Consider the following 27920-nt stretch of genomic DNA (forward strand, 5'->3'; position numbering starts at 1 on the left):
GTTTGCTAACGGCTCTTTCCACACATCCAAACAGAATATTGGAAGAGAGCTAAGCAGATCTGTGGCCCTGTCATACTTTGGCTAAAGCTAAATATCCTTTAGCTATTTTCTGTTTGTGTATTTTCTGCTGCAGCCTGGTCTTCTCTTAAACCTCAGAAGGATGTCTCTCCTCTTATCCTGTCAGTTTACACACCAGAGAAGTCGATGTCATTCATCCTCAGAACTTTTATTACTAGGTCACGTTAGGAAAAAATGGAACATGAAAAGCTGTTGCCAAAACTGCATTCATGCTTCTGCAAAGGGAGTACTGCACGTGTTCTTCCAGTAGAAAGTCAACCTGCATCACTTCCACTTAACTGGGCTCCCCAAAGTGCACTAAGTAGATTAGAGAACACCAAGCTATATCATGTCAAGAGAAAAGAGTACATTGTCTGCTTGTGCAAGTTAAACAGAAGCATATATATGGGCAGTCATACACACTTGCCTCTGCTAGTCCAAGTTCATGCTGCCTGGCAAACCAGTAACACACTGATCTGCTTTTATTGTGTATCTAGCAACAGTTAGTATTTCAGCATACAGTATTTCCATATTAGGCATTAAAAATATGAGAAGTTATTTCTTACCCGTTCTTTAGAAGAAAGAAGCGGGTGGAGAAATTTTCTGTAGATTAAACTCGCCCCTCTAGTGTATGGGGAAAGGAGCCAAATAACAAAAGCTATCTTCAGTTCATAGTACAGTGGGAACCTACAGACAAGTTAAAGATTGCATGATATCAACAACTGCAATAAGAAAATGCACAGTAATTAATCATCATGAAGAGATCTCTTCAAAAAACACAATTACATATTAGCATATAGGATTCTTCATATACAAGAAGTTATATTACACAAAAATTAAACAAATTATAGACCTATGGATTGGATTTTTTTAATTAATTAAAAATTACCGTAGTGTCATTTAAGAAAGAGAAACAATATACTTGCTTTGCATTATACATTCCTGCACAGAGAAACTATAGTCCTTCCTACAGGATCTTTTAAGAGTTCCATTCTCCTATTCAGTTGCTACAGCAAAAGTGGAAGCTTTATAGTCCCTAATTCGAGTGCCAGTGTATGGCAAGCCTGAAAACAGGTGTTATTCTTCACATACATGGAGATCTTTTCCTGAAAAAAAAAAGGGTCAGCAACAAGCACAACTTCTTTAAACAATTTAAATAATTATAAATCGAACATCAGAAACACATACAAGTTTCATCCAGAGTTCTTAAAAAGAGCTTCTTACCAAGAGACTGTTAGGTCAGTTATTGTTTCAGTAACTGTATAAAGAGCAAACACAATCCAATACATCATCCAGCGAACCTGAAAATTAAAACATCATCTTCAGTAAGAATTGTGATTTCATCTTTCACAGAATACACCAGACACTGTACAGTCAGTTCAGAGCTGTCAAATCAAGACATTCAACAATTATCTCAATCTGCATCAACTGGGTTTCAAGCTAAATTACATGAAGGTCCTAAGGGTTTTCCGTTAATAAATCGAACTGGTGGCAGCTGCAACAAGCTAAGTGAAATGGCTGGGTGACCACAGTCACAACCTCACCTCAGCTGGCTTCACAGATTTGATTCTGCCTCTAGAAAGCTTTAGTGATAAGAAAAAAGACACTGCAAAAAGTCAGTAGATCATCATAAGTATGAAATGCAATACCCACTGTAGCACTAAAGGATATTTCACTCTTCTACACTCATCCATGTTTGTAACACACACACACACACAACAGTCAGCATTAGTAAGTCAGGTAGCCTGTGCTTTCATTTCACAATATACATTATTCAGCTATACTTTGCAGTTAAGAGTTCTACATGTGTTCTACATATGTGTTAGTATTAACACTGGGGCAGGGCAGGAAAAAAGCATTTTCATAGAAATATAATTCTATTCACTGCCAAGAAACACAAGGTTCCTGTTAATAAAAGAGCTCACGTGTAAGCATCTTCATATTTCAGGGCATTATATCTATACACTTTTTTTTCTTTTAAGATTTACACTATACATCATTGTTCTGAAATCAGACAATGCTCTTAAAGTACAAGTTTTAGTTCTGTTTTCTAATAGTTTACCTTGAACACCTGTTAAGATTTGGTTGTCTAAACTGATTACGTCTTTCAAAATAAATAATATAAAATTAGTTGCAGGCATTTGTCTTCTCTAAAATACATTGTATTTGGCCACTGACATTTCCAAAATAGGTCAGTGCAAACCACCACTGGTTATACATACTGAACACCCACAGGTTCTTTAAATTCCAACACTATCATTGCTAGAAAAAACCAAAACAGTTGAAAAAAAAGAAAAGAGAAGAAAAGCATCACCTGCAACCAGATGCAGGAACCTCACTTAACTTGCGATATATAGACTACTAACTCTTCTGGTATACCCACAAAGCATTAAATACCACATTTGTTAGACATTAGTTCAAGTCCTAAATTCATGGTACCCTCCTTCAAATGGAGGAATATATATACGTTCCCACAGAGGACATTACTCAGATTTAGTCTTCACTTTTAAAGCAATCCTTTTTTGAATTGGACTTAAATAAGTAATTTATTTATTATAAATAAATACTACAACCAATTTGAGTAACAACTCAAAACCTAATGCTACACTGTGGCCTATTTCATAGCTGTGCATTATGCTTTAAAACCACTTCCTCTGTCACAACTTGAGACCCATTTATCTTAAATGCTTTTCTGCATTTCACTTTGAAAAGAAACTCAGTCATGTGATGACATTCTTCACTTCAATCTCTCAGAGGATTTAGATATTTCAGGCTTGAATAAGCTAAGACAAACCTACACAACAGCTGAAGTCATCTCTGACAAGCCATGTGACATTCAGACTGGTGACCCTTCCATGAACCAGAGTCATCACCTGAATAAAAATAAAGTTAACATCCACCCTTGCCCCATCAACCTAAGCATGACGCAATGCAATTTTTAAGATGCTATGCAAGACTGAATTTCTTTCCAATATATTTTATCCGAGCTATTCACTCTTTAGTCAACATCTATTTCTCCAATCAGTAAAAGTGGAGTTTCTCTTGGGCTGCTAGGACGGTAAGAAACACTCTGCAGAAGAGCACATGAGATCTGCCAGGAGTCCTGCTGAAGTCTGGGCAAAGATCCTCAAAAACACAAGTCAAATCATATTCTAGTACAACTAATGCATTAGCTACCAAAGTATCCTGGACAAATGAACCCAAGTGACTTACAGTGGTTTTCATACCAGAAAAAAAAATATATCCAGGAAAAACAGAAGGTCATATTTGACACTGCACAGAAGACTATCACCTACTTAACTCAAAGATGAAGTTAGAGAAGCTTTGATTGAGTTTTCCTTTTTATGTTAAAAGGGTGATTACAGATTCGTTTTGTCGAGTTTTTTTTCCTACAAGCGTTAAGCTCATCTTTGTCGGCTTTGACTGAAACACATCCTTTCAAGTCAGGATTTTGAAGCCAGGATTTGAGAAGACTGGTCATTCAGACTTCTAAACTATGTTTCAGATGCTTATCACAAGCACTTTGGTGTAACAGTGAGAAAAACCTCCTCAAAGGTCTTAGTCAACTCCATTAAATGAGAGTAATTACAAGAAGAAATAAATCTCCTCAAAGGCACAGATCCTAATTTCTAGAACTAAAGTCCATAAGTGTGTCAAACCACCAAAACCAGCAGCAACATTTTTTTTTCCCAGAAATAATCTTTGAACAATTTGCTGCATCATGACCCACACAGCAAGTCAGTATGTCTGTACTTTGTTTTTTTTATTGGTGGAAGCAGTGGCTAAGTTAAAAATTTCACTGTTATAAAGCTCTTGCAATCCAGCAAACAAACACAGATGGCTCCTGAGCCCTGGAAAGGAAGTTGCACTTGGGCCATAACATGACTGGCAGCAGAGCTGTGCCATCTGGAAGGCTGCAGTTAAACCTACACCCTCCCTATGCAAGAAGATGACCCAGCCATGGATTGTCTCTAAGATCTATCTGGACACTCAACCCAACCAGCAATGGAGTGGTAATTCACTGATGAATCAATGTCATTCCCTGCCCATGAAAAAGTCACTGTGATGGGTCTCGTTCATTTCAACCCCATGAACATTTTGTATCCAACTGCAAGTTCAGGGACTGCTCAAAGGCAGTGAAAGGTGACTGAAAAGCAGCATTTTCACACAAAATGAAAATACACAGTTGGAAAAATATGGTTCCAGGCCCTACTAAAGGTCTTGTGTAAATGACAGGCATCTCTAAAAAAGGATGCCCAAGAAAGACAGGTTAAGTCATAGCTAACTGGACAATTGAGATAAGAGTCAGAATCTCAGCATTGTACAAACATTACTCTTCTTTTTCTAGAAAACATATTGCAAGAGGCAATAGTAACCTCTTAAAGTGATTTTTTTGTATTAGAGTTTGAAACTGCTACCCTCTACTTAGCCTGTGTATCCCTTTTGAGGGAGCAGGGAGGGAAAGCGGATTATAAATTCTTTGCATTATACACTTTCCTGAGAGGGTAAAGTAAGCATGAGACAGAGGAAATTCTCCTTTTTTTGATGATTTTTTTCCTCCAAGAAGCTTAGCTCTGGCAGGCACTAGCTCTATGTGCACAAATAAGCTCTAATCAGCTTCCGCACAGAAACCAGAAGTATAAATATGATGTCCACTTTGGAGCCTTGATAGAGTGATCAAACTAAACGCAAGACATACAAGGGGAGGAACAACAGCTACTGCATTCTACTACTACAACCAAGTACAAAGCAGAGACACCACACATACAGACAGCAGCATTAGGTCACAGCTACGGCTGCCAAGTTAAAGTAAAGATGGCACTGACTCCATCCTGAGTCAGGCAGCCAGGTTAAGAACAAGGTTCAGGAGAGAATATAGGTTAGTTGCTGAAATCAAGTTACACTGCCTCTTGAAACACGGAAGTAACCCAATGACCAAAGCTCCTTGTGACTGCAACTGGGTAACATTCTTGTGGTAATCATCATTGCTCACACTGAAGAGTAAATAATTTAACAGATTAATTCTAAAATGCAGCAGCTACAGTAATTGTGTTTTCCTCCATCTTTACTCTTCTATCTGTTCTGCCTCTTTCCACCACATCACCTTAACCAAATCTTTTCCTCCCCTGGTTACATTTTTCTCCACTTTGAGGAACAACAGATTAAGCAGAGCTACCCCTTTCTCAGGTAGATTTTGAACCCCTGTTGAGCTCCATACAACAATTAAACTGCTGCTACTGCTCAAGTGGTCACTGAGAATCAATTTGTCATTGCTTGTACTACAGGTGCTGACAGAATTAGGAAACCTTTTTTCTGCCCCCCCTGCACAAAAGTGCATTATTTTGGGCACTTCACTGAAATGCAGTCAACACTTGAAGGTTTATGTTTAAAAATCCTCCTAAAAATATTTGTATACAGCATAGTGTGCTGGACACATTTCAGCAAAGTCTACAAAAAGTCTGAGAAACCTTAACTTTTGCTCTCCAAACAAAATCACAGGATTAGCACTAGATTCACACAGCTGTTGTATTTAGTATTAAGATAGTGGAATCACGCTTCCATATGACTTATTGTACTGCACAATGAAAAAATCACAGTTGTATGTCAGGAGAGGGATTTAATTAAGCAATTAAAAGGAATGCGACTTACATATTCCTTCACATTTTTTGTCTTCACAGCTTTGTATGAGTAATATGCAGGATACAACATCCCAAACACCAGCCTATGGGAAAATAAAAAGAGTTTTCAGAACCTGTTATACTGTACATGAGAAAACAGTGACAATACATCATTAGAGCAATGCAACCAACTTAAAAATAAAATCTCATTCTCTAGCTTGAAAAAAATAAATCACAATGTTATAGGCTGCTTGGAGGAAGTTTAGCCGTACTCAAAAATAGAGCAACACGAACAGAAAAGGCTGTATGCTCTGAAGACAAACAAACAGTTGCGTAAGACTGTCTCTAATAGATAACGCAAATCTAGTAGCTCCTCTGGTTCAGCTACAAGCAAAACCAGTCCTGTGCCCAAAGACTGTTTCCGCATTGCCAGGGCTGTCACGCTTTAAGAGCCTCTAACAACAATCGGTAGATGATCATAACCCATCTACTTTTATCAGATTACCAGAAGATTCTTCAAAAGCAATTTTAAGACAACAAGAGTTACATAATTTCAGCTCCTTTTGCTACAACTCTGCAACAGCAACACAGGGAAATGGAGGCAAGTGGGAATTAATACAGTTTTGCTCAGACAGATGATTCCTGCTAAAATTCCTCAAACGTAAGGTGCAGAGCAGGGTGAGAGGGTGCCAAGCAATCCACGCTGAGAGCAGGATCAGAAAAAAGATCTGCTCTAACACAACTTTGTTACAACACAGTATTTTCTAGTAAGAGTCTTGGCCACAGACTAGTGAAACAGTTCTTTATGAGAAACTGAACAGCAGTAGTTGCCATCTCCTCGACAAATTCAAGAGCTCCATACTTCTATTTCACCAGCTTGTTATACTTTGTAAAGTCAAGGAATTGCCTGCCCTTCGTTACAGCTGGCCTAAAGCAGCAATTACAGCAAAGTCTGGCTACATCTCTGCAGCATCACTTACAACTTGCTCAGGATGGTTATGCAGGAGAAATTTACACTTGCAGGGATATCCAGAGATCTTATGTGAAAGTTCAGAACTCTTAAGTAATTTAACTTCTCACAGTTAGGTGAAAAAAGATGCAGCACGTGTTTTTTTAATGAGTCCACCTAGGACAGATCTGGCATGTAAGATTTCAACCCAAATGGTTGAAACTTACCAAACTAAGTAACCACCTAAAATCTAAAGCTTTATAGTTGTGTCAGGTATATTTAAATAAGCGGTTCTACCTACACAGAGCCACTGCAGAAGACTGTATGATGCTACCAAGCTTTACTGTTAGACCCAGGAGAGAATTCTAAGAACTTGTAGGCCAATTTACTTTTTTTTAAGCAACTACTCCAAGAGTCTTCATCTTCTATAAGATGTTATTTGCAAAGACTACCACTAAGAACTTTCCTAGTATACAAGACATCAATGCAAGTTTGAATTCAATCAGTTTGATATCCACCATCTTCCAAGCACCACTCTGATACGTAGGCAGAAGTCTTCTGCCTAGTAGGAAGACAATTTAGAGTACTGAAGCCATTTGCAACAGTTTACATATATAGTACTTAAGTGGGGGAAAAAAAATATGGAATTGTTAACAGCAAAGGTGAGACACTTTCCTCAGCATCACAGATACCATAGAGAGGGTTTCTCCACCCTTAGTGCAAGACAAACACAAGGTTACCTGTGGAAGAAAGCCTGTTGCAGGGGCAGGGGGATACTGGCAGATGTTAAACTATAAATGCCGCAAGTGATGGGGAGAATAAAATTATGGAAGCATAACTGCAGAACCCTTCATGTTTGAAAGGGCCCTGTGAAGTCATTGAGTCCAATCTCCTGCTTAAACCGAGGTCGACATCAGAGTCGAACCAGGCTACTTAAGGCTTCAGCCAGTCAAGTCTTGGAGACTTCCAGAGAGAGACTTCACATCCTCTCTGGGCAACCTGTTCCAATGCTTAATGAGCCTCCTAGTGCAAAGTTTTAGTTACATCCTGTCAGAACCAGGAGTTTATAGCCATTGTCTTTCTTGGTTGAGTAGCACAGCAAGAGAGTGAGCCTAACCTCCAAAGAGTCACGGAAGATTGCTAATAAGTCCCCCAAAGCTTTCTCTTTTCTGGCTGAACAAGCCCAGTTCATTCAGACTGTCCTAATAGGTCATTTGCTGTGACTACCTCGGTGACCTCCAGTGAATTTTCTCAAATAAATTAACATCTTTCTTGGACTAAGAAGCCCAAAGCCAGGCAGTCAAATGTATAAATCTCACATCAACATCCCCATCCTCTACTGAAACTGTAATATGTATATATTTTCCTGATATTTTCCTCATAATTTAATTTAAAAATTATAAAACTCAACTTTAAAATCCTCAAACACTGAACCACGTATTTTCTTACCTTTAAAGAACAAAGAAGGCTAAGAAAAATATTTGGTTTTAATTGACTTTAGGACAGTAAATAGAATTACTACCTGATTATAATTAAGAGTCAAAGCTAGTTAATCATGTGTAGCTCTTTTTTAGGATGCATTCACTTCCACAACACAAGACTAGATCTGAACAAAACTTCTGCAGCACTTCTGCAATCTTTACGTGCATTGGGCCTTTACCAATAAACAGAGTTGTTAGCAGCCGATAGCAGCAGAGGAGCTAAAGGACACTTCAAGCAGGTCTCCATGAGATCAGATTCCTCTGTAGTGGGAAGGGATGGTGCACTGCAGATCACTTAAAATAATATTGATATGAAAAAGTATAACTGATGTACCACAGCAGCAGTTTAAAATCTGTATGGTCAGAATTTCACAATTCATGCTAAACTAGAGTTAACAGAAGATGGATCCTGAAGCTCTTTAATATGGGCAGGCTAAGCTGCTACTCCATGGCAGCAGAGCTTACCTACATGTTTCAGATGTTGAAATGCCTTTTGAAAAAATCCAGACTACTTGAATTCCAGTTCAGCATACTAATCTGGAGAAGCCTATCCAAATACAGCTCTACTACAATGCAAAGACCTTTCATCCTAAAACCAAGAAAAGCAACATCCAAAAAACCCTGAAGTTTATTCACAACTAGGAGAAAAGCCTGGCAACAGAAGTTAAAAACCTCACTTCACCCAAATAACAGGGGATCTGGAAACAGAAGGACTATGAGACCAAACACCCTTCATTTTGATGAATTTCTGTAGACAACAGCTCTTCCTCTTATTTTTGTCCCTGTGGAATACCCTGTTCAGTAACCTACCAGCTCTAATGGCTCCCACTTTTCCTTGTTCTTCTGTCTGAAATTATGAGCATTAAGTATCAGAGATAAGGAAAGTCTCATTAATCCTTTATGATGTAACACAGACTTTATAAGGGCAGGAATTTCTTTGTTCAAAGAAAAGACACAAAAGAGGTTCCTGAACATCATAAGTGCTACCAACTGTTAGACAGCTGTATAATTATATGCCAGCAGTTACTGTTCATCAATACACCTCACCCAAATTCCAAAAAAATAGTCCAAAGTTATTTAAATGGCTACTAGTAGCCTGCACATGTAGGTTTCTTGCTATGACGCATACGAAAGAGAAACAGTTTGAATCTTTCACTTAACAGATTTTTGGTATATACTTTTCCACCCACTTTACCATCAAGTAGCACCACTTCTAATTAAAAAAAAAAGTCATATTTTTAAATTTAAACAGCAATTTAGGCTCTGAAGGTGTCATCCTCTGAAATCTGGTAAAAATAAGAACGGGAACAGAATTTTTTGAGAGCACTCCTTCAGAAATAATTGATCTTCAAGCAGAAAGCTTATTACAGTAACAATAAGATGATGATAAAGCTAAGCTAAAGATGACCTCGAGTTAAACAAGAACACCAGCATGGGACAAACACAATAAAGGTAGCTAGTTTTCTCCATCTAGCAAATCTTTACATTACTCAATACTGGTCAAGAGTCAGAAAAATCACTTTTAGTACTCACTTTTTCTTCTAAAGAATTCTTGTAGAACTCACTTTTAAAACCAAAGAATAAGAAACTTCACAACCCAATATATTATTACTTATTAGTGTTCAATACTGTTGTAACATGGAAGTGTTAGAAAAACTGCCACTTGCCCCCAAAAAGTGTGCAGAGAGGATCAAGAATGAAAAACATCAGCACATTTAGCCAGTAATAATAGAAACTAGTACTGTGAAGTTTTTATCTCCTCACAGCCAGAGCTGACATTTTAAGTGTGGCACGATGCTGCTGCCAATTCTAGCATCACAACCTCCTTCACATAGGCAAAGTCATCTAATCTTAGAGAAAGCTACCAGGCAATTTAACAATAGAAATGCCAACTTGTCTCCAGTGAGTGTAGTTGAAGGTCAGCAAATTCACTTTTACCCTGCATCTATACATGACTGATTAGTATACAGGCAAAAAAGAGAGATTGCTGCAGCTGACTGAAGCAGAAACACATAGAACAGGAACAGCAGGGAGCCTGGGCACAATCAGTATTATTGACATAGATAGCTACAACAGCCGAGCATTTTCTAATAGTTTTCCTGTTTGCATCAATACCCCTAAAAATCTTAGCAACATGTACTGCTATACATAAGTGCACCCTTCCTCTGGTATTTCTATAGTAACTATACAACACATTTACTTCACGGATGTGCCCAATTATTCCAAGGCTTTGCAAATTTAAAAGTTTAAGTGTTATTTTTAAAAGTGCAGTTTGTATTTCACACTTGGTATCAGCACGCTGCACTAATGTAGCAGGCAAAAACAAAGCCAGTTTCTGCAGATGGGAACAGATTTCAGCTGAGTGTGATGTCATGTCATTTACTTTATTTTACTAGTATATATATGGATAATCCTGCTTACCAATGTGATTTTACTGCTAGTTGTACGCCTAGCTATTTCAGCTTTTCAGCTGTACTCAGCAACTAATGTAGCATTCCTTTTTTGGTACAGCCACTTCCTCTACAGATATTTTGCTCATTTAAAGAGAGATGTTTCTCAAATATGCCAGGGGATTAAGATCAAAAGACAAATAAAAAAGGGTACAAAAAAGCCTTGAAATTGGAATAAAATAATGTATTTGTGTATCCATATAGCTGTACGAAAACAAACATAACCTACTGTCTGTATTATCACATAATCTAGCCTTCCAGTTTAAATAGCTTTAAAGTACACAACTATTTGAAAAATTCATTTCTGAAGCAAAGCAACTGAGTTTGCATTTAACTGATTACTAAAAAAACAGTCACCTGTACACACACTGCCCTGGCACTGAGCATATTTAACCTGGATAGTAAACAACTATAAAGGTAATGTTTTAAAAAATAAAATGAAAAAAAATACAAATGAAAGCCACCAAGTCACTCAATAAGACTACTTGTACCCAAACTCCCAAAACACTAAAGCCATTAAACTAACAGTGCATTTAAGACTTCGGTCTGTTCACGTTGTGAAAGAATTGCCCAAAGCAAGGAATAGCGTTTGGCACTTTATTCTTTTGTTTCCCTGAAATGCAGAAAAACAAGGGCCACAAGCGTTCCCTTATAGTAAAAGCCATTCAGGAAACTCGTTCAGTATGAGATACTTTGGAGACAATGCCACTTGCTAAGCTCCCTTAAGAAGTTTGATAACAGAGATGACACCGATTTGTCCACCCACTGACAGACTAAGGATCTTGGCACAGACAGAACCAGAGCCAGGCACTTGGTAATGCATGCATCTACAGGGGAAACATGCACCTACATCCTGAAGGATCACTTGACAGCATTTGGCAGGCTGGAGAATAAAAGAACCTTCCCCAGCTCCACAAAACCACGGAAGCGAATATAAATACCTGATATATTTCATAATTGCTAACCATGCCCAGTTCCTCTTCCCAATACTAGTCTCTACCTGAAAGTTACGATAGGAGCATCTCCCATTCCTGTCACATACACACACAAGCTTTTCTAAGAGCTGGTCAGACACCATGGAAATACCTGCAGTAATATAAATGACTCCCAGCTCTGTGCGTGGTATGAAATCCTTAACTGTACTGCTGGATCTACGCAGAAACTAGGTCTGATGTTGTTAGTACTGCTTTGCTTCTATATGAACTATAATTACTATTCCATGCTATGGTTGAGCAAGATTTCTCTTGAAAGGGAAGTTTGCTAATGGAAACTAAATAGCAGATTGAGATCTAGTCTGAAGAACAATGCTCGAGTCTTTGGATGGCTGTTCCTGGCTTTAAAAAGGAAGATATATGGCCATACTCCTTAACAATCCATTCACTGAGGTTTCAATCAGCACACACAGGAAAAACAAACATTTTTGCTTAGACTGTATGCTACTCATACTTGTAAGCCACTCCCATAAAAGATAAGCAGTATGGATTTATTTTTATTTTGGCTATAAAGCAGTAAGTCTAATCAGTTATGCACTAAGTTGTAGCTGCCATGCATCTCTGTGTGGTACCCTCAAGCTCACAATAAGGCATAAGGAACATCTGTAAGAATTCTATTCAGGAGGAAAAAAAAAAAATCTGCAATTAAATGGAAAAAGTAAGACCCTCAGTCATGCCCGCCAACACCCCCTGAGGGTTACAATTGGGTAGTAAGTTCTAGACTAAGCCAGCTATCTCCTAGGTTTTTACTGTCCAGACTAACAAAAGCTCACCCTGGCATTTTTGTCCTGAGTGTTTTTGAAAGGGACTATGCTAAAGTCTCTCTCCAGCACCTGACAGAATTTAGTTTCATTTTGCTCCAGGACAGCATTCAGATATACAACACTAACCATAACAATCTACATTAAAAGACTATGGATTCGAGTAATTATAAAGAATACACTTAGACCAAAATGCTGGTCTGTTACATGGACGGGGGAGCATTAGGATAAGCTCCTCAACCTCAAACCAAACTGTTTTCTACTTTTTCTTTCACCCCCTGCCTTGTGCAAGGAGCAGTGGAAATCACATAAATCCTATTAAAAGAACATATCTGCTAACAGTAGCAAGCATTAAATTCAGCAACTCCTTTAGCAGATTACAGTTACGAAAAGGCAGGAATGCGATCAGAAACAGATCCGTTAAAAATCTTCGCAGCATTCTTATACAGAGAATATCACCAAAACCCATACAAAAAAAGTCTCAACAGTTAAAGAATATACCCAGAAGCACTGACAGATAAAGTACGTTCTCGAGCAGAGCAAAAAGGCTATTAATCTTCCAGCTTAGGAAGCTGGAATTCTCAAAAGCAACTGCCAGATTCTTCCAAAGCACAACATAAGCAAAAGTAATGCAATTGCTCAAGCAGTTGAAAGTCACCTTAAAGTTTTAAGCAGAAAAGTGACCTCCCCACCAATTCCACTAGAAAGTGGGAATTTCTTACGTTAACAACATTTATTTAGTAAGACCCAAGTATAGTAATTGCAAGCAGTCTGATAGGAAACAATTAAGCCTTTCTTTCAAAGCAAAGCTTCACTAGGCATACCCTATCCACTCATGCTAATGGAATACCACTTTATTGACTTACTCCCAAATAGGGAACCTGTTGCCAGATACTCTTCAAGTTCTCTCAACGTGATAAACAGCCCTGCCTGAACCTTAAAGGAAGTCTAATATGAGCACACCAAAAAAATTAGAATAAAATGTTTTTTGTAAGGGATGTTCTGTACTGGGATCTGTGCAGAAGTACTGATGTACCTACGGGCAAAATACATCAGTAAGATTGATCGCTTATTTGCATAGGGTCACCAGGTTTCTCTCAAGAGAAAACAAGATTTAGATGCCAAGAGAACATTCAAACCTTCAACCCATTTTGTCTGCAGAGAAATTCTCTGCAGAGTCCAAAATAAAAATTTTCCTTCCCTGTCATTACCTTAAGCAAAATTCACCTATAAATGCATCCTCCCAAAGATTTCCTTTTGTTTCCTACATATGCTCAAAAAGCACTGAAAGCACTAGAAACTCGTAGCATTTTCTATAGGTTGGCTGTGTAAGAAAGGGAGGTTTTGCAGAGGAGAAAAGCCATTTCCATCAGAGGTGGCATGATAAGGGAACGACTAAGACAAAGCGGCTCCAGCAAAGGCTTGTAGAACATCTCTTATCATACAGACAAAAGGACAAACTGATTCCTACTGGATTAGTGTCTAGAAGGGTAGTCAAACATTTAACCAGGGCTAATGACATTGAGCAGTCTTTTACCAAAAAGGAAAGAAATAAACTAGTCAGATAATCCCTTTAGGTGTAGCATAAAGAGAAATAAACAGAGGCAGGACATGCGGGAAGAATTTTAGGCGGCTTGGACAGACTGTGAACCCTGGAGTACCTAACCAATGGGAAACAGGGGAGGGAAAAATTCGGCCGGGATTAGGGAATAAAAAGGTGTGTTTCAAGAACTGAAAGGGTGCCTACTTGCTAGGTCACCCGCTCTTGCAGGAACGTAAATAAAAATGTGCTTCACAGAGAATTCTGCCTGAGCCTATTTCATTCGGACTGGAACTTGTTTCTCACACCTGTTACTCGTTCTACTTGCTACTACAAAACCCTACATAACACAATAAATATCAGAGAGAAGTCTTAATTATCTTGATCCCTGAACACACATTAGACACGCTACCTCCTTCAAAGAGAATTAACCTTGAATTTCCAACTTGCTGCCTATTAAGCCAGTTCAGTCAGCCAGCAATACACCCCAAACTAGTCCCTCAAGTCCCACTCTCCCAGCAACAAACCCACTGCATGTGTGTCATAGCAGCCCTCTCTCAGGGGCCTGTGGCAGTCTGGAACAAGGTACTGCTAAAAAGGAATTCCCGAAGTAAAATCCAGGCTATTGTCTCTAAGGAGTCAGCCTGGAGAATGTCTTTCACATGGACAAGCTGCATCAGTGTTCTAACACCACAGCTTTCCCAGTCACTTTCTTTTCAGAGTTGACAGGGCTTTACTGGTACACAAACTTTGTGAAACAACTCACCCCCTGTTCACATATAGTTCACATACAGTGCAGAGGTACGCAGTGAGAAGCTATTGCATATCAATCTCACTAGAAGAATCTATGCCTATGTCTGGAGATGGGGTCCAAAACTTGTGTCCAGGACCAACCAACAACTTCTTGTGCTGCTGGACAGGCTAGGCGTATTTTAACAAAAGAGTATAAATCTGGAGATATCATCACCATGTCATTAAAAAAACCAAAAACACACACACCCAACAGCTCTCAAATCCTGTTCAAAACATAGTCAAAAGGTCCAACAAACCCAGTAGAACAGATGTGAGAAACGCTCCTTATCCAATGACAACAGCTCAGGCAGTGATCGATACGAAGCACATTTTATTTAAACATTCTTGCAAGAATGGGTAACCTAACAAGTAGGCACACTTTTGGTTCTTGAAACACACCTTTTTATTTCCTAATTCCAGATGAATTTTCCCTCCTGTTTCCCATTGGTTAGGTACTCCAGGGTTCATAGCCTGTCCGGAGCGCCTAAAATCCTTCCCGGATGTCCGCGTCTGTTTACTTTTCTTTATGCTACACCTAGAGGGCTTATCTGACTAGTTTATTTGTTTCCTTTTTGGTGAATTGCCCAATGTCGTTAGCCCTGGTTAAATGTTTGACTACCCTTCTAGACACTAATCTGGTACATTACACAAGCCTTTGCTGGAGCCTCTGTCTAGTCATGCCCTTATCATGTCACCTCTGATGGAAACAGCTTTTCTCCATTGCAAAAACAATACCTGCCTTTCTTACACAGAAAATTCCAAAAAGCTAGTACTAGAGAGCAAAATAGAAAACGTAGTAGGGATAGAAATTGTTATAAAACTCTTAGTCACTTCTCTGCATGCCTATCTATTCGTCACTTTATTTTAATGTCTGTGTTTGACCACTACTGTAATAGCACCCCAACTATCCCTGTACTATTTCCTGTTTACAGAATTACTAAACTCCACCACGTGTGTGGACTGTCAGCAGGTGAGCTCATAATTTCCAAGTACCCACGCCAAGGAACTAAAATAGGATGCATCTATAACACTTCCACGTGATAAAGAGCAAACACTGAAAGCCTTCAACACAGAGCAACCCTTATTAGAGAACTTAAATCTTTCACCTAGCTCCTACCTCAAGCTCAATAGCAGAATTTCAGCCCTGCTGAAGAAGTATTAATTTCCAAAGCTGCTCATGCTTATTTAAACATCAAATAAATTATCTTCCTTCAAATCTGCCTTCAATAGTCCCTGCTTTCACCTGTTGCTATGACTGTTTACCACTGAAAGCAAAGTCCTTGTGGCCTCACAGTAGCCAACTGTGGCATCAGGCAGGAGCACAACTGTACACTGAGAATTAGCCAACAATTAGGAATGACTGCATCAACTTCTCACACAGCTCTTAAGAGAGTCTGGCATGACTTTGTTCAAAGAAAAACATGTGTGCTCATACTGAACTGTGCTTTTCTTTTAATGATCAGCAAGGACTGACAGCTGGATTAAAGATGTCAGAAAAGAACAACTGGCTAATTTGTGGGGGTTTTGTTGTTTTGTGTTTTTTTTTCTTTTAAAAAAGTCAAAGCAACTCTAATTTTCAGCAGATATTTTCTATTTTTGTTTAGACATGCATGAATAAACTTGCTCCATGGAGAAGTTGAGCAGGAACACAATTAAGACTACAATTAATTTTTAAGGTTAAAGATAAAAGCTGATACTACCTACCTGGACATTCAAAGAAACTGTCACATAGCATAAACACTGTTTTAGGTGATTATGCTTTAGAAGAGTTTACATAATAATGGTGATTGACAGAGAAACACATTTGTGAGCTTCCTTGTTTTTGAAAAAGTTCTTTATACATACTAGTTTCAGAGGTTCTGCAACCTACACATACAGTTCTCACGAGCAACGCGATCCTTTCAATTTAGGACACTTCTGATGAGCACCTAATGCAGATGAAGTGCTGAACAAGATTAACACGAATATTACTAATTCGAGAATGAGGTATTTAATGTTGTCATGAGGTTTAAAGTAATGTATGCATTTGATACTTAGTTTCTCAGCTTTGATAAATTAAAGTAAAAAAGTCACCAGCCCTTTTATTTACCTACTTACTACTCTTAGCTTTGCATCTAGTGTCTTCAAAATAGTTTTGGAAGCTCCTACAACTTTTTAATTCGGTCTTAATTTCTGTATAAGAATATGAAGTCCTTCATATCAAGGATACTGTAGAAGAATCCAGGAGAGACCTTCCAAACACCTTCCATTTTAATCTGTTACACTGAAAAATTGTTCATTACAATAACTTCAACAAACTCATGTAAAGTCACTGGCCACTCCTTTCCAAAAGTTTCTCTGCTCTGTGCCACAGTAAGTTTTGAAACAAGCAAAGATAGGTGGATGTTTAGAGAGCCAAAGCTAACATAAAAGAATAAAGCAAATACTATCATCTCAGTATTGACAAATCATGGACATTTTAAAATGTGTTTATAATTCTTAAAGCTTCAGTTCTTGAAGATCTAAAAGATCGCAAATCCTGGTGAAATGACCAGGTAAGAATCAGATTTGCATATGAAGATGATCTTTTATCCAGCACGAAATCGGAACAGAAGCAGTAAGATAACATAATTGAAGAACAGCAATACTAAGCAACAAAAGTTTGGCAGTTGATAGGAACAAACTAGAACAAATGCTGTCAAAAATACATAAACACATCTCCAGAACAAAACACCCAAAACCCCAAAATACATTCTCATTACAGCAACTCTAATGTTTAAATGTTTAGCCTCACTCATTATTGTATGTAAGTCTCAAAGCAAGACAGCTCAGTATTTTCAGTGGCAGTAATCTCTTTCAGTGATAGGAAAGAAATTTTTGGTTGTCTGAAAGGACCTAAGGCCAGCTTTTTCTTCGTTAGCGTAACTTGGAAATATTTACCCTAAGTTATAGTATCTTCAATCAAGCTATGGAACTCATGATGGGAAGCCCATTAATAATTACACAATATAGACACCCAAGTCTCAAGTGCACGAGATGGGGAGAAATTCTTTGTATTAAAGTGTTCAAGCACTATTGTGTCAGCAGCTGCATAAGGAAAAAGTGACTTGACACACCAACACTCAAACTATGTAAGTTCAGTAATCTAGTACTTCTAATATTATTCAGTATTAAAGGAAAACCAGTTTATATTCTCAAGACTATAAAGTCATGCTCATTCTCAACAATTTTTGTAATCTAAAGCTTTCTTCAGCTTTGGAAAGTGGCTCTAAAGCTAGCCACTGGACTGGAGTTTCCCCATCCTGACCTCAGCCACCACTTACAATCTACACTCATTCCCTCCAATACCTTGAAATGCCATATAGTTAACAAAAAAGGGATTTCCACTTGGATTCTTACCTTGTCAACTTTGCTTTTTCACCTTACATTGGTTTGCTAGAGACTTTGGTAAATCTCACAAGTTAAAAACCACAATCATCCCATTGCTTGCTGCTCTAAGAGTACCTTCTCTCAATATTTTTGGAGCACTGTCAACATCAAAATAACTGGCTGTAGGAAACTAACATTTAAAATAGGAGTGGTCCCAACTAAGAATTGCTTCTGCTTGTTCCAAGGAAAACCACATTTTATTTTTGAACCATTTGTAAGTGAACGACAAACCACACTGCATGTAACCATACATTCATCATATGGGTTAGTTTGTTTTTTTTTTTTTTTCCAATGTATCCAGCTTTTTTTTTTTAAAAGAGTGTCCAGCACTGCTACAGGCCACACTATGTAGAATATTAATCTAGTCTATTTTAGAGAGAAAAGTGAACTTCATAACCCAAAGGCTCAGAAAGCTCCTACTTAAATCATTACACATCCTAGAAATCCAAAGATATTGTCACAGACCAGCCTCAAGGTCCTGCCTCTCCCAAGAAAATGCTACAAAGACAAGAGCTCGAGCAAAGAACAAAGTGCAACCACACAACACCAACTCCTGAAGTAAAAATTAGCCTGTCTTCTCTTCCCCAGACAGCTGGGGTTTTTTGGCTTTTGATCATGAGAAGGTATTTACATCTCAATTTTTGCCTTAACGTCCCTGATTTCCAGACAATTCCATTAATCTTATGACCCAGAAGAGTATTCCTGAAGCCTCTTAGAACATTCAAAAAAACAATCTTTCCCGTTGTACACAGGAAAAGGCTTCTTCTATGAAATTTGTATTTGGCAGATACTGTTGGGATAACATCTGGACTTGTCATTCCAAAGTATACGTGTTTCCTCAATTATAATCACCACTTAGAGAACTTTGTGAATATGCTGTTAGAAAGCAAGTCAAGAACTGATAAAATGAAGAATCTCTACCAAACTTATTCACGTAGTTGTATTAGTAACTTAACCTCAATGACAAAAATACCATGCTAAAAGATACCTTCATTTCCTCCCTTCTGAACCCTAATCACTTATTGGCTTTTCTTTAGACTCATGCATTAATAAAGTAGTTTGAGAGGTAGCTTTTGTTCTTAAAAACAGATAATGCACGCTATGCTAATTAACCAAAGGTTCATTTTTGAGAGAAGAATTCTGTTAACACAAATATGGTTGATTGGTAATACATAAACAGGCTAAGAAACCAGAAAATACAGAGCGAATATAAGTATGGCATTTAGCAAATGACATTTCTGAAAAGGCAATGAAAGGTAATTTGCCTGATTCACGTTATCCTCTTTATACAAACGCAAATTCCATTTTGACTCAAGCATTCAAGGTTAACTTTTATTCAAAAAAAACCTACCAAAGTTCTATATGCAGAACAGTAAAAAATGCTTACGTTGCATCTATGGCAAACTAGTGACTGCCAAAGCAGTCATTTAAAACATGTATTTTAGGGTGGATAATATTGTCTTCCAAGTAAACTCTAAGCTGTTCGCTGCTGAAAAATGTGAATAGGTCAGCTTCTTCTCTGGCTTCTAAAACAGTACAACAGCAAATACACTTCAACTGAGTAAAACTAGACATGCTTTTAGGCATAAGTGAAGCCTGTGCTCTAGAACAAAGTCCTAGTCTGGGAAAAAAGACCAGCAGACAAAAGCGTGCAAGAGCACAAAGCCAAAACTTTTTATTTTTAAACATCAGAGTTTAAGGTAATGTTACTATACTATCAAAACTAATTAAGATATCTCTAAAGCTAGTGACCATTTTCCTCACTCTCCTTTCCATGGTTTTGATCAATGAGTTACAAAACAAGGTGAGAGGAAGAAATAATAAAACCAGACAGTAGTAGGAAGGCATAAGCACAAACTGTTTTCTGATTTTTTCCTTTAAGCACTGCAAGTTCCAACAGCTTTATTAACGGAAGAAAGTAAAACATTATGTCAGACTTCTCACTTCAGGAAAAATTCTGCTTTGTGAATTCTTGCATTTAAACATTGGGTTAAAGGCTTTTGAAAGAAATTGCACTTAGTTTTCAAGATCAAATGCAAGTTCCAACTGTCTTCAGGATACGTGAGCAATATTTCAAAGATGATAAACACAAGGAAAACATTCATCCAGTTAAACCCACTTCCATGTCAATGCTTGCAGACTAGCTATAAAACACAACAGAAACAGAAGTAACGCCCTAATATTTTGTCAGTGATATAGTGAACTGGAAAGTAACAGTGATAGCTGACAAAAAGCTCAATACAGACTCAGCCACTCTGGGGTGTTTGATTTACCCCTATGTCCAAAAGCATCTCATCAGATTGGTTATTCAGTGCCACTGAGGCCAGTCACGTTTAAAGTCAGACTAGACAGCAAAAAACCTGCAATAATCTTTCCTACCTAGACGCCATACACCTCATCTCATTTCTCCAGTAGTAAATTGTTACAATCTAGTTTGGCAGGTCTTTAAAATTTGAAAGATTCACGACAGAGAGACCGTATTGTTTTCAGCTGTAATACCTTCTTCTCTAAAAGCCAAATACTTTCACATAATAGCACAGGTTTTGAAATTCCAAAATTTCAAAAGCAGAATAAAAGGGATCAAAAAGCTTAGATAAAGCTTCTTTACACATCAAGCACCAGAACAGGGGCTTTTGCCAGACATGTTTTTACATAGTACTTTTTAATACTTTATTATCAAGCATTAAAAGTATTGAGCCAAAGCAACTTTTTTTTTTTTTTAATATCAGAATTTGGCTTGGGATCTTCCTCAGCCCTACATGAGCTTATCAGGAGTTGGCTCTACATACCAAATAGTCGGGAAAGACAAGCCATTTTATCTAGGTTGCAGAAATGGTCAAGAGCCTAAAATATGCTCCATGAAAGCAGACATTGGTTTGTGGAACATGCAAGAGTGGAGGTTGTTTGTTTTAATTAGAAACATCCTTTTGTGCCAGACCATGCAGTTCTTGGTATTTCTTTATCTACAATGCATAGGACACAGATGTGGATTTCAGCACGTTTTGTAACAGAGCACATGCCAAGATCATTAAGTAAGAACGTCAGACTCCACAGTACGCCTCTAGTTCTGCTCCATCTGTTTTGAGCAAGCTTTAGTCTGCCCGCCTGCCATGGGCTGTGAACACTGACCACGCATGCTCTGCATCTACACAATCCCATAAACACGGGAGAGAAAAGAGCAGCTAGATTGTGTGGCAAACACTGATTTAAAGAAAGGTATGCCAGGCAGGCAGTGGGGACACTTATTTCTAACAAATTGTCAAAGCTAGTAATTTCGCATTGCACAAACTTACAGAATAGGTATTACAAGTCAAGTTTAGTGTGCAGGCACTTTTTGCTGTACATATTAGGATCGCCTAAGTGAGAAGCTGAACTATTGGAGAGAAGTGCTCCAATGACTTCATTGCTCAATTATGTAAATAATTTTAAACTTTCACACGGACAAGACAATATACTTAATCCCTAGACTTACATATGCTTACAGATTTCAACCTATAAAATTTAAAACCCTTTAAAAAAATTTGACACCTTGTTTGATTAGAACAGCTGCACTGTTATTACTGGCACTAGTTTCACTACAAGAAAGAATAACAGCAATGTTCAAGTGAAGAACGTAGTTTCAGAGTATGTTTCAACCACGCTGGTAACATGCTGATGCCAAAACCAATGCTGTTTTCATCCCGCAACTTTTCATTCTCGGCACAGCACTTACCTAGCAACTACACAACAGCAGCATGAATTGGTGCAGTTCACTGCAACTAACAAAAGAGTAACCTCTTTCAAGCATGCTAATTTTCACTTTGGTTGACAAAACAACCAGACTCACCCTACGGCCACGCAACTTTTGGACCCTGTGGAAAATAGAGAATAAGGAGAGGGTGGCCCCTCCCAGCAACAGGCCAGTGAAATTTGTCTAAGCATAGCATGAAGCGCCAAGGATAACTGATACATGGTGACTGAATCTCTGCAGTTCTGTGGCCAGACAGACATTTCAACACATCTCTCCATCTCAGTCACTCACACTATGACAGCAACTCCTCTTTCCTCACAGGTGCAGGAGCAATTTATAGGCCTTTAAACTGGAAGAATACCGGAAGGCATGCAGCATCCAACAGCACTGAACATCCTTCATACTTCAGCTGGAACCATCCTGCCAGGAAAAGAGCAGGCTACAAACAGTTGAAGAAGCTCTCCTACAAATGGCCCTTCTGACTTGAAGATCAGGCTGTAGATAGCTACTCTTTCCACACAGCATGTGGTGGTATCTTTACTTAATTCCATTTGACAAATTATGATTGTTTCAAGACAACACATTTGACAGCATGTTGATTAGCAAACCAGAGGGTAAATATTTTTGCACTCATTGCTTTTAATTAAAAGAAATGTATTCCAAGAGCAAGGCACAATCTAGGTTTACAAACAAAGCATACACAGTTACATAAAACACCACCACCACACTAAGTGAGATATTCCTGACAACAATCCAAGCTATGGCTTCAGTCACCCGTTCTCAGATGCCTAGTAATTCTAGGGGTAGCTGGATATTTGGAAACATTGAACGACAGCAACAAAAGTATTAAAAATAGAATAAGAGAACATCTCGGAAACTACAATGAAAGAAACTGCTCCAATCTGTAAAGCAGCAAAAGCTGAAAGAGACTAATACTACTGCCTACCTTCAGGTCATCTACTGCGTGGCACAGTCTTTGTCCAACTTAATAGTTACAGTTATAATCTAATATTAGAACCAAGGAACGCTGGCTGAATCTTTTATTTGTTTTGCTTACATCTTTTGCTCCTTGCAATGCTCTAAAATGGGCTGGGGAAGGCACGCACTGTAAGTACAGACAGAAAAGTAACTACTAGTACTCAACACAAATACATCCTCTACATCCACTCCAACTCCCTTCCAAAAGTCATGACTGCTGACCAACTTTACTGAAAACAAAACATGTACTTAAACATGAGGGTAGAGAGTGTATTGCAAAGCAACACAGATGGGGGAACTTCCATTTTTTTAAGTGAGGAGGGGAAAAAAAGTTAACAGATTACAGCAGACAGTCTGCTTTAACAGATTGCAAGAACAAAATGGCCATCTACTTTGTATTTAGGATGCTTCACATCTTTGCTTGGCACAAGAGGATAGTCTGATCTCATCCATACCAGGCTGTGACTGACAAGTACTCAGCGTGTTTACTATTAAATACTGTCTCAGCAACTGATGTGTACACAATTGCTCAGAGCTTACAAATGAGAAGAATGAGCAATCAAAGCAAACTAAAAGTCAGGAACAAGCTCTATTAGAAGTTAATAAGATGGGCAGCCACAAATTTAAAAAGCTATTCCCACCATTAAAGACTAAGAATTTGACAAGGTTTACCACTTTCAGAAGTTTTCTGAGACTCTGAAAGAAATTACTATCTTCTTGTTGGTTTTGGAAGTGAAAAAAGGAAAAACCCTGCAGTAATCACTCTGAAAACTGTTGCAATAGCCAGTGTGCTTTAGAATTAATAACAACCTATACTTACTACAGCAGCACCCCATAGACACAAAACTTTAAAATGAAAGGATGTTTTAATTATGTGCTTCAAATCTTCTGCTTCCTGACAGAAAGGAGAAGACATGCAATTAGTACAAGGTATTTCACATGTTTAGAGACCTAAGTAAAATAGCATTTATAGAGCAAAGGGAAAATATTTCATTAAAACGAAGTTTCACCAAAGATTATTATGTGGAACAGTGAATTTGAACCACTCCCTGTTTCCTGTGCATGACTCCTCCAGACAATTCACATGCAATTAAGAATTCTAATTCTCTACTAGCTCCATTCCCTAGTTCCTTAAACCTTTAACCAAACTATTTTAGTGGAGTTGACTAACCCCAAATTACAAACTCTCAAACAGAAGTCAGTTTGCTTGGGACATGCGTGTCAGGACAAGTCCTCCACGTCAAAAGTCAGCAGAGGGCACTGTGACACACCTACAAATTAATATTTTGCTGCTCTTTTGGCCCTGAAAAACAGTATGTCAGTCAGGAGAGGAGAATGCTGCTGCAGCCAGAACAACTGCTGCTCCTTCCAGTCACGACAACAGGTATTCCTGATGGCTGCCCAAACACAACAACAGAGCTTCTTGGACTTGCTACGGACAGTGTATGATATCAGCAGCTCTCATATACAACAGAAAGTCACCACACCAAAATTAAACCATTACATAAGTAAGAAAGAACCTCAGGTCTCAGCAGCTACGTAGTGGTTAAAAATATTTCCATTTTTCTTATGGTGTTTAAGGAAAAGGTAGTACACGCCTTCCAATCTCATGACACACAAGTCAGAGAAACAAAGCCACTGGAACAGGTATGTCTGGAAAGAGACCAGGAAGGAAAACAGATCAAATAGAGGAAGACAGCATAATGGATGCTGAGAAAAGAGGACACGGAAGACAGTCGCAAGACCATTGAAATTAAGACCTCTTATGTCACACCACATCTACTTCTGTGCTACTTCCTACCTTCCTTTTCCACCTGAATTTTCTCTATTAAGCCAAGTTAAACCATAGTCTTGAAGCTGTCTAAGTTCTCATTGAATGCTTTCCCCTACACGGGAAGCTGAACATTGGCAAGCTAGTTAAGTCCCACAGCTAGGGAACAAGGACACAAGATGGTAGAGAGGATTTATAAATAATATTAAGGACTCCCTTTTTAGAAAAATAATGAGGGCACACAAATGAGTGACCAACGGCAACCAGAAAACCAAAATACATGGAACTGCACAATACACTGTCCTTTATTGCCTCTTGCAACAAATCTGTGGATAGCAGTAGCTATTCTCTTCATTCCCTGTGCTATTGGTTAGGTCCATACAGGACTTAATCCTCAAAATGCAAATACAACCCTTAGCAATTCATGTAATGGAAAAAAACAACTATCTTCACAAGAATCTGTTCGTTAGAAATTGAGGTGCTCAGCATCACTGATATTACCTTTACAATCAACGCAGTCTAAGTTGTTAAAATATAAGTTCTCTGGTTGGTGCTTTTACATAACGAAGTAGAAACAGGTTCAGCAGCTACATTTGACATACAGAAAGCAAGTGTATGTGTCTTCCCTCTAGTGCTGTGTATTGCCCATGCAAAGACCACACTGACAGAGTACACAAACAGCAATTCTTCCTACAGCCTCCCTCTTCCAAACCAATGTCATGTCCTTGCAAATTCTGGAACACAACGCTCTACTTTGCAAGTTTCAGTTATCTGACAAGTCTCAGGGAGGCCAGGGAGAGGACTGCTACTTATCTAGGTGACCAGACTGCTGCAGGAAAACGTACGTGGCAGTATGAGAAGTATGACAACAAATTAAGTTTTCAGATGAAATTACACTAGACAGCTTAAGGGGGATGTTTCTCACCAACAAAACAGGGAAAACCTATTACGCCCTTTCAGTCATACACTCCTGCTACAGACTTTGCACTAATTCGCATGTTTGTTGGACTGCTTTGTGAGCAGATTTACTTCATTTGCCTAGTAAAAAGTCACACACAGCAAATCTCAGCTCACGCGACCCAGTAAGCACTGAGGCCCCCACAGACACAGAGCTACTCAGCGAGGAGCACGAGGAAGACTCAGTTGCTCAAATATTACTCAACATTTGTTAGGGAATATTATTCAAATGAGCAAAATAACCCATCGGTTTCATGAAGTACAATGCCTAAAAAAAAAGACCAAAGGTTGCACTGGAGTTTACACTTTCTCACATAGAGCTATAGACAGTGTGTAAGATAGTACTTTTCACCTAAGAAAGTCTGCCCCTTTGGTTGACAAAAACTCAACTTTACAAAGACTCACAATACCCTACCAATCTATCTCGTCATCAGCTGATGACCTGTACTCACCACAGACCCCTATTCACACTCCCAAGCGTTCTCCCAGCCCTTTCAGCTCTGCTGGGAAGGAAAACAGTTACCAAACAGACTTTACAGGGTAATTTGGCTCAATTTGCAAGCAATGGACACAATTTACGTGTAACAGGCACGAGCAGCCTGAGCTTCTTGGCTCTACAGCCCTAGGAGACAAGCTAAGAGCCGGAGAGGCACGGTGGGACCAGGAGAGACAACCTGTGCTCACCAAGAGCCCGGGGCTGGTTTGGCGGTGGCTTCTGGGAGCACAACGACCCTCTGAGGCGCCAGGCAGCCCCCCCCCGCTGCCAGACCGGTGTCACTCCTGGGCAGAGCCGCCGCTCCCGCTACCTCACCCCTTTCAAGGCGAGGGGTGTGGGGGGAAAAAGCGCTCTGAGGTGATTAAATTCCTACAAGCGGAGTGGTTTGCGTTAACACAGCACTTCCAAGCCGTCGGCTGATACAGCACGGCGGCACTCCGGCCCCGACACCCGCCCCTCCTCACCGCCCCGCCGGCCCCCGCCGCACCGGGGGAAGCCGCCCCCCCGCCCCACCTGTGCCGGGAGCGGCCAGGCCGTGCTCCCGCGCAACTTAACGGCCGCGCAGCTGAGGGGGACGGGGGGGAAGGAAGAAAGGGGCACCGCCTCCCTCCCACCGCCCCCGGCCCAGCCCCGCCGGGGGAAGCCCCGCGACCGCCCACGCCTCGGGCGACCAGCCGCTTCCCCTCTACCGTCCCCCGCGGGCCGACTCTGCCTGTTCCTTCCCCCCGGCCCAGCACTCACACAACGGCCCGCGAAATCATCCAGGAGACCATCGCAGCGGCAGCAGCGCGTCCCCTCAGCCAGCCCGGCCCCAATGGCCGCGGCCCCGCCCCGCCCCTCCCCATTGGCTGGGCGGCTGCGCGCACGCGCTCTGGCGGCCGCGCGGGCGCGGCGGGCCTGGGTGTGATGGCGGCCTGTGGCTGTGCGAGGTGGGCGGGCTTGGGCTTCACACGTACGGGTCTGTGCTCAGCGCTGGTGGGGCCCCACCTGGAGCAGTGCGTTCAGTATTGGCCCCTCACTACAAGGAAAACATTGAGATGCTGGAGCAGGTCCAGAGAAGGGCAACGAAGCTGATGGGGGTCCGGAGAACAAGTCTTGTGAGGAGCGGCTGAGGGAGCTGGGGGTGTTCAGCCTGGAGAAAAGGAGGCTGAGGGGAGACCTTATCGCTCTCTATAACTAACTGAAAGGAGGGGGTAGTGAGGTGGGGGTTGGTCTCTTCTCCCAAGTAACAGGAGATAGGATAAGAGGAAATGGCCTCAAGATGCACCAGGGGTGGTTTAGATTGGATATTCGGAAAAATTGCTTCATGGAAAAGGTTATCAACATTGGAACAGGCTGCCCAGGAAAGTGGTGGAATTGCCATCCCTGAGGGTATTTGAAAGACATGTAGATGTGGTGCTGAGGGACATGGTTTAGTGGTAACTTGGCAGTACTAGCTTAACGGTTGGACTTGATGATCTTAAAGGTGTCTTCCAACCAAAATGATTCAATTTGATTCGATTTTCAGTCCCATATGGTTGGTCTTGCTGACCCAGCCTGTGGGATGGAGGGTTCCAAGCCATGGGTGATGGGGGGGATAGATAAGGACGCAGCCCTTCCCCAGCTCTCAGGGGCTGCAGCCCTCCCTCCAGAGCAGAGAGCAGAGCTGTGGGGCCAGCTGGCTCCCCAGGGCTCCTGCACCACTCCAGCACATGGCAGGAAGGTGCTTCTCCTCCACGCTCCTTTACAAGCACTCAGTTCCAAAGGCTGTCCAAGGACACGTCCCAGTGTGGGTCATGTCTGCCAGTGGGTGGTCCAAAACTTCAGGTGACCAGGAGGACACACGTAGGAAGGATTAGTGCCCGTGTGCCTTGTTACCTTTTTTCCATGCCCAGACTCCTTGTTATTGGCTGCTGCCCAAGCAGGACACTGGGATAGATGGTCCAAAGGGTGACCCGGTC

General features: G+C 40.1%; 1 protein-coding gene across 3 annotated transcripts in view; it reads right to left on the reverse strand.

Annotated features, from left to right (window-relative positions):
- REEP3 (receptor accessory protein 3) overlaps positions 1-26805 on the reverse strand; it is a 42762-nt gene extending 15957 nt beyond the window's left edge. Inside the window, exons 1-5 of one of the 3 annotated variants that reach the window (XM_054204873.1) lie at positions 26722-26805; positions 26169-26349; positions 5707-5779; positions 1282-1358; positions 624-744 (exon numbers count right to left, since the gene is read on the reverse strand). In XM_054204873.1, the coding sequence (XP_054060848.1) occupies positions 624-744; positions 1282-1358; positions 5707-5766 (258 nt within the window). In that variant the 5' untranslated portion in view covers positions 5767-5779; positions 26169-26349; positions 26722-26805. Of the gene's footprint in view, positions 1-623; positions 745-1281; positions 1359-5706; positions 5780-26168; positions 26350-26493; positions 26518-26721 lie in introns of those variants that run through there. The other 2 variants (XM_054204872.1, XM_054204874.1) reach the window with 2 other exon arrangements.
- Positions 26806-27920: the final 1115 nt, after the last annotated feature.

This window comes from Rissa tridactyla, chromosome 6 (genome assembly GCF_028500815.1).
Source record: "Rissa tridactyla isolate bRisTri1 chromosome 6, bRisTri1.patW.cur.20221130, whole genome shotgun sequence".
Taxonomy (NCBI): Eukaryota; Metazoa; Chordata; class Aves; order Charadriiformes; family Laridae; genus Rissa; species Rissa tridactyla.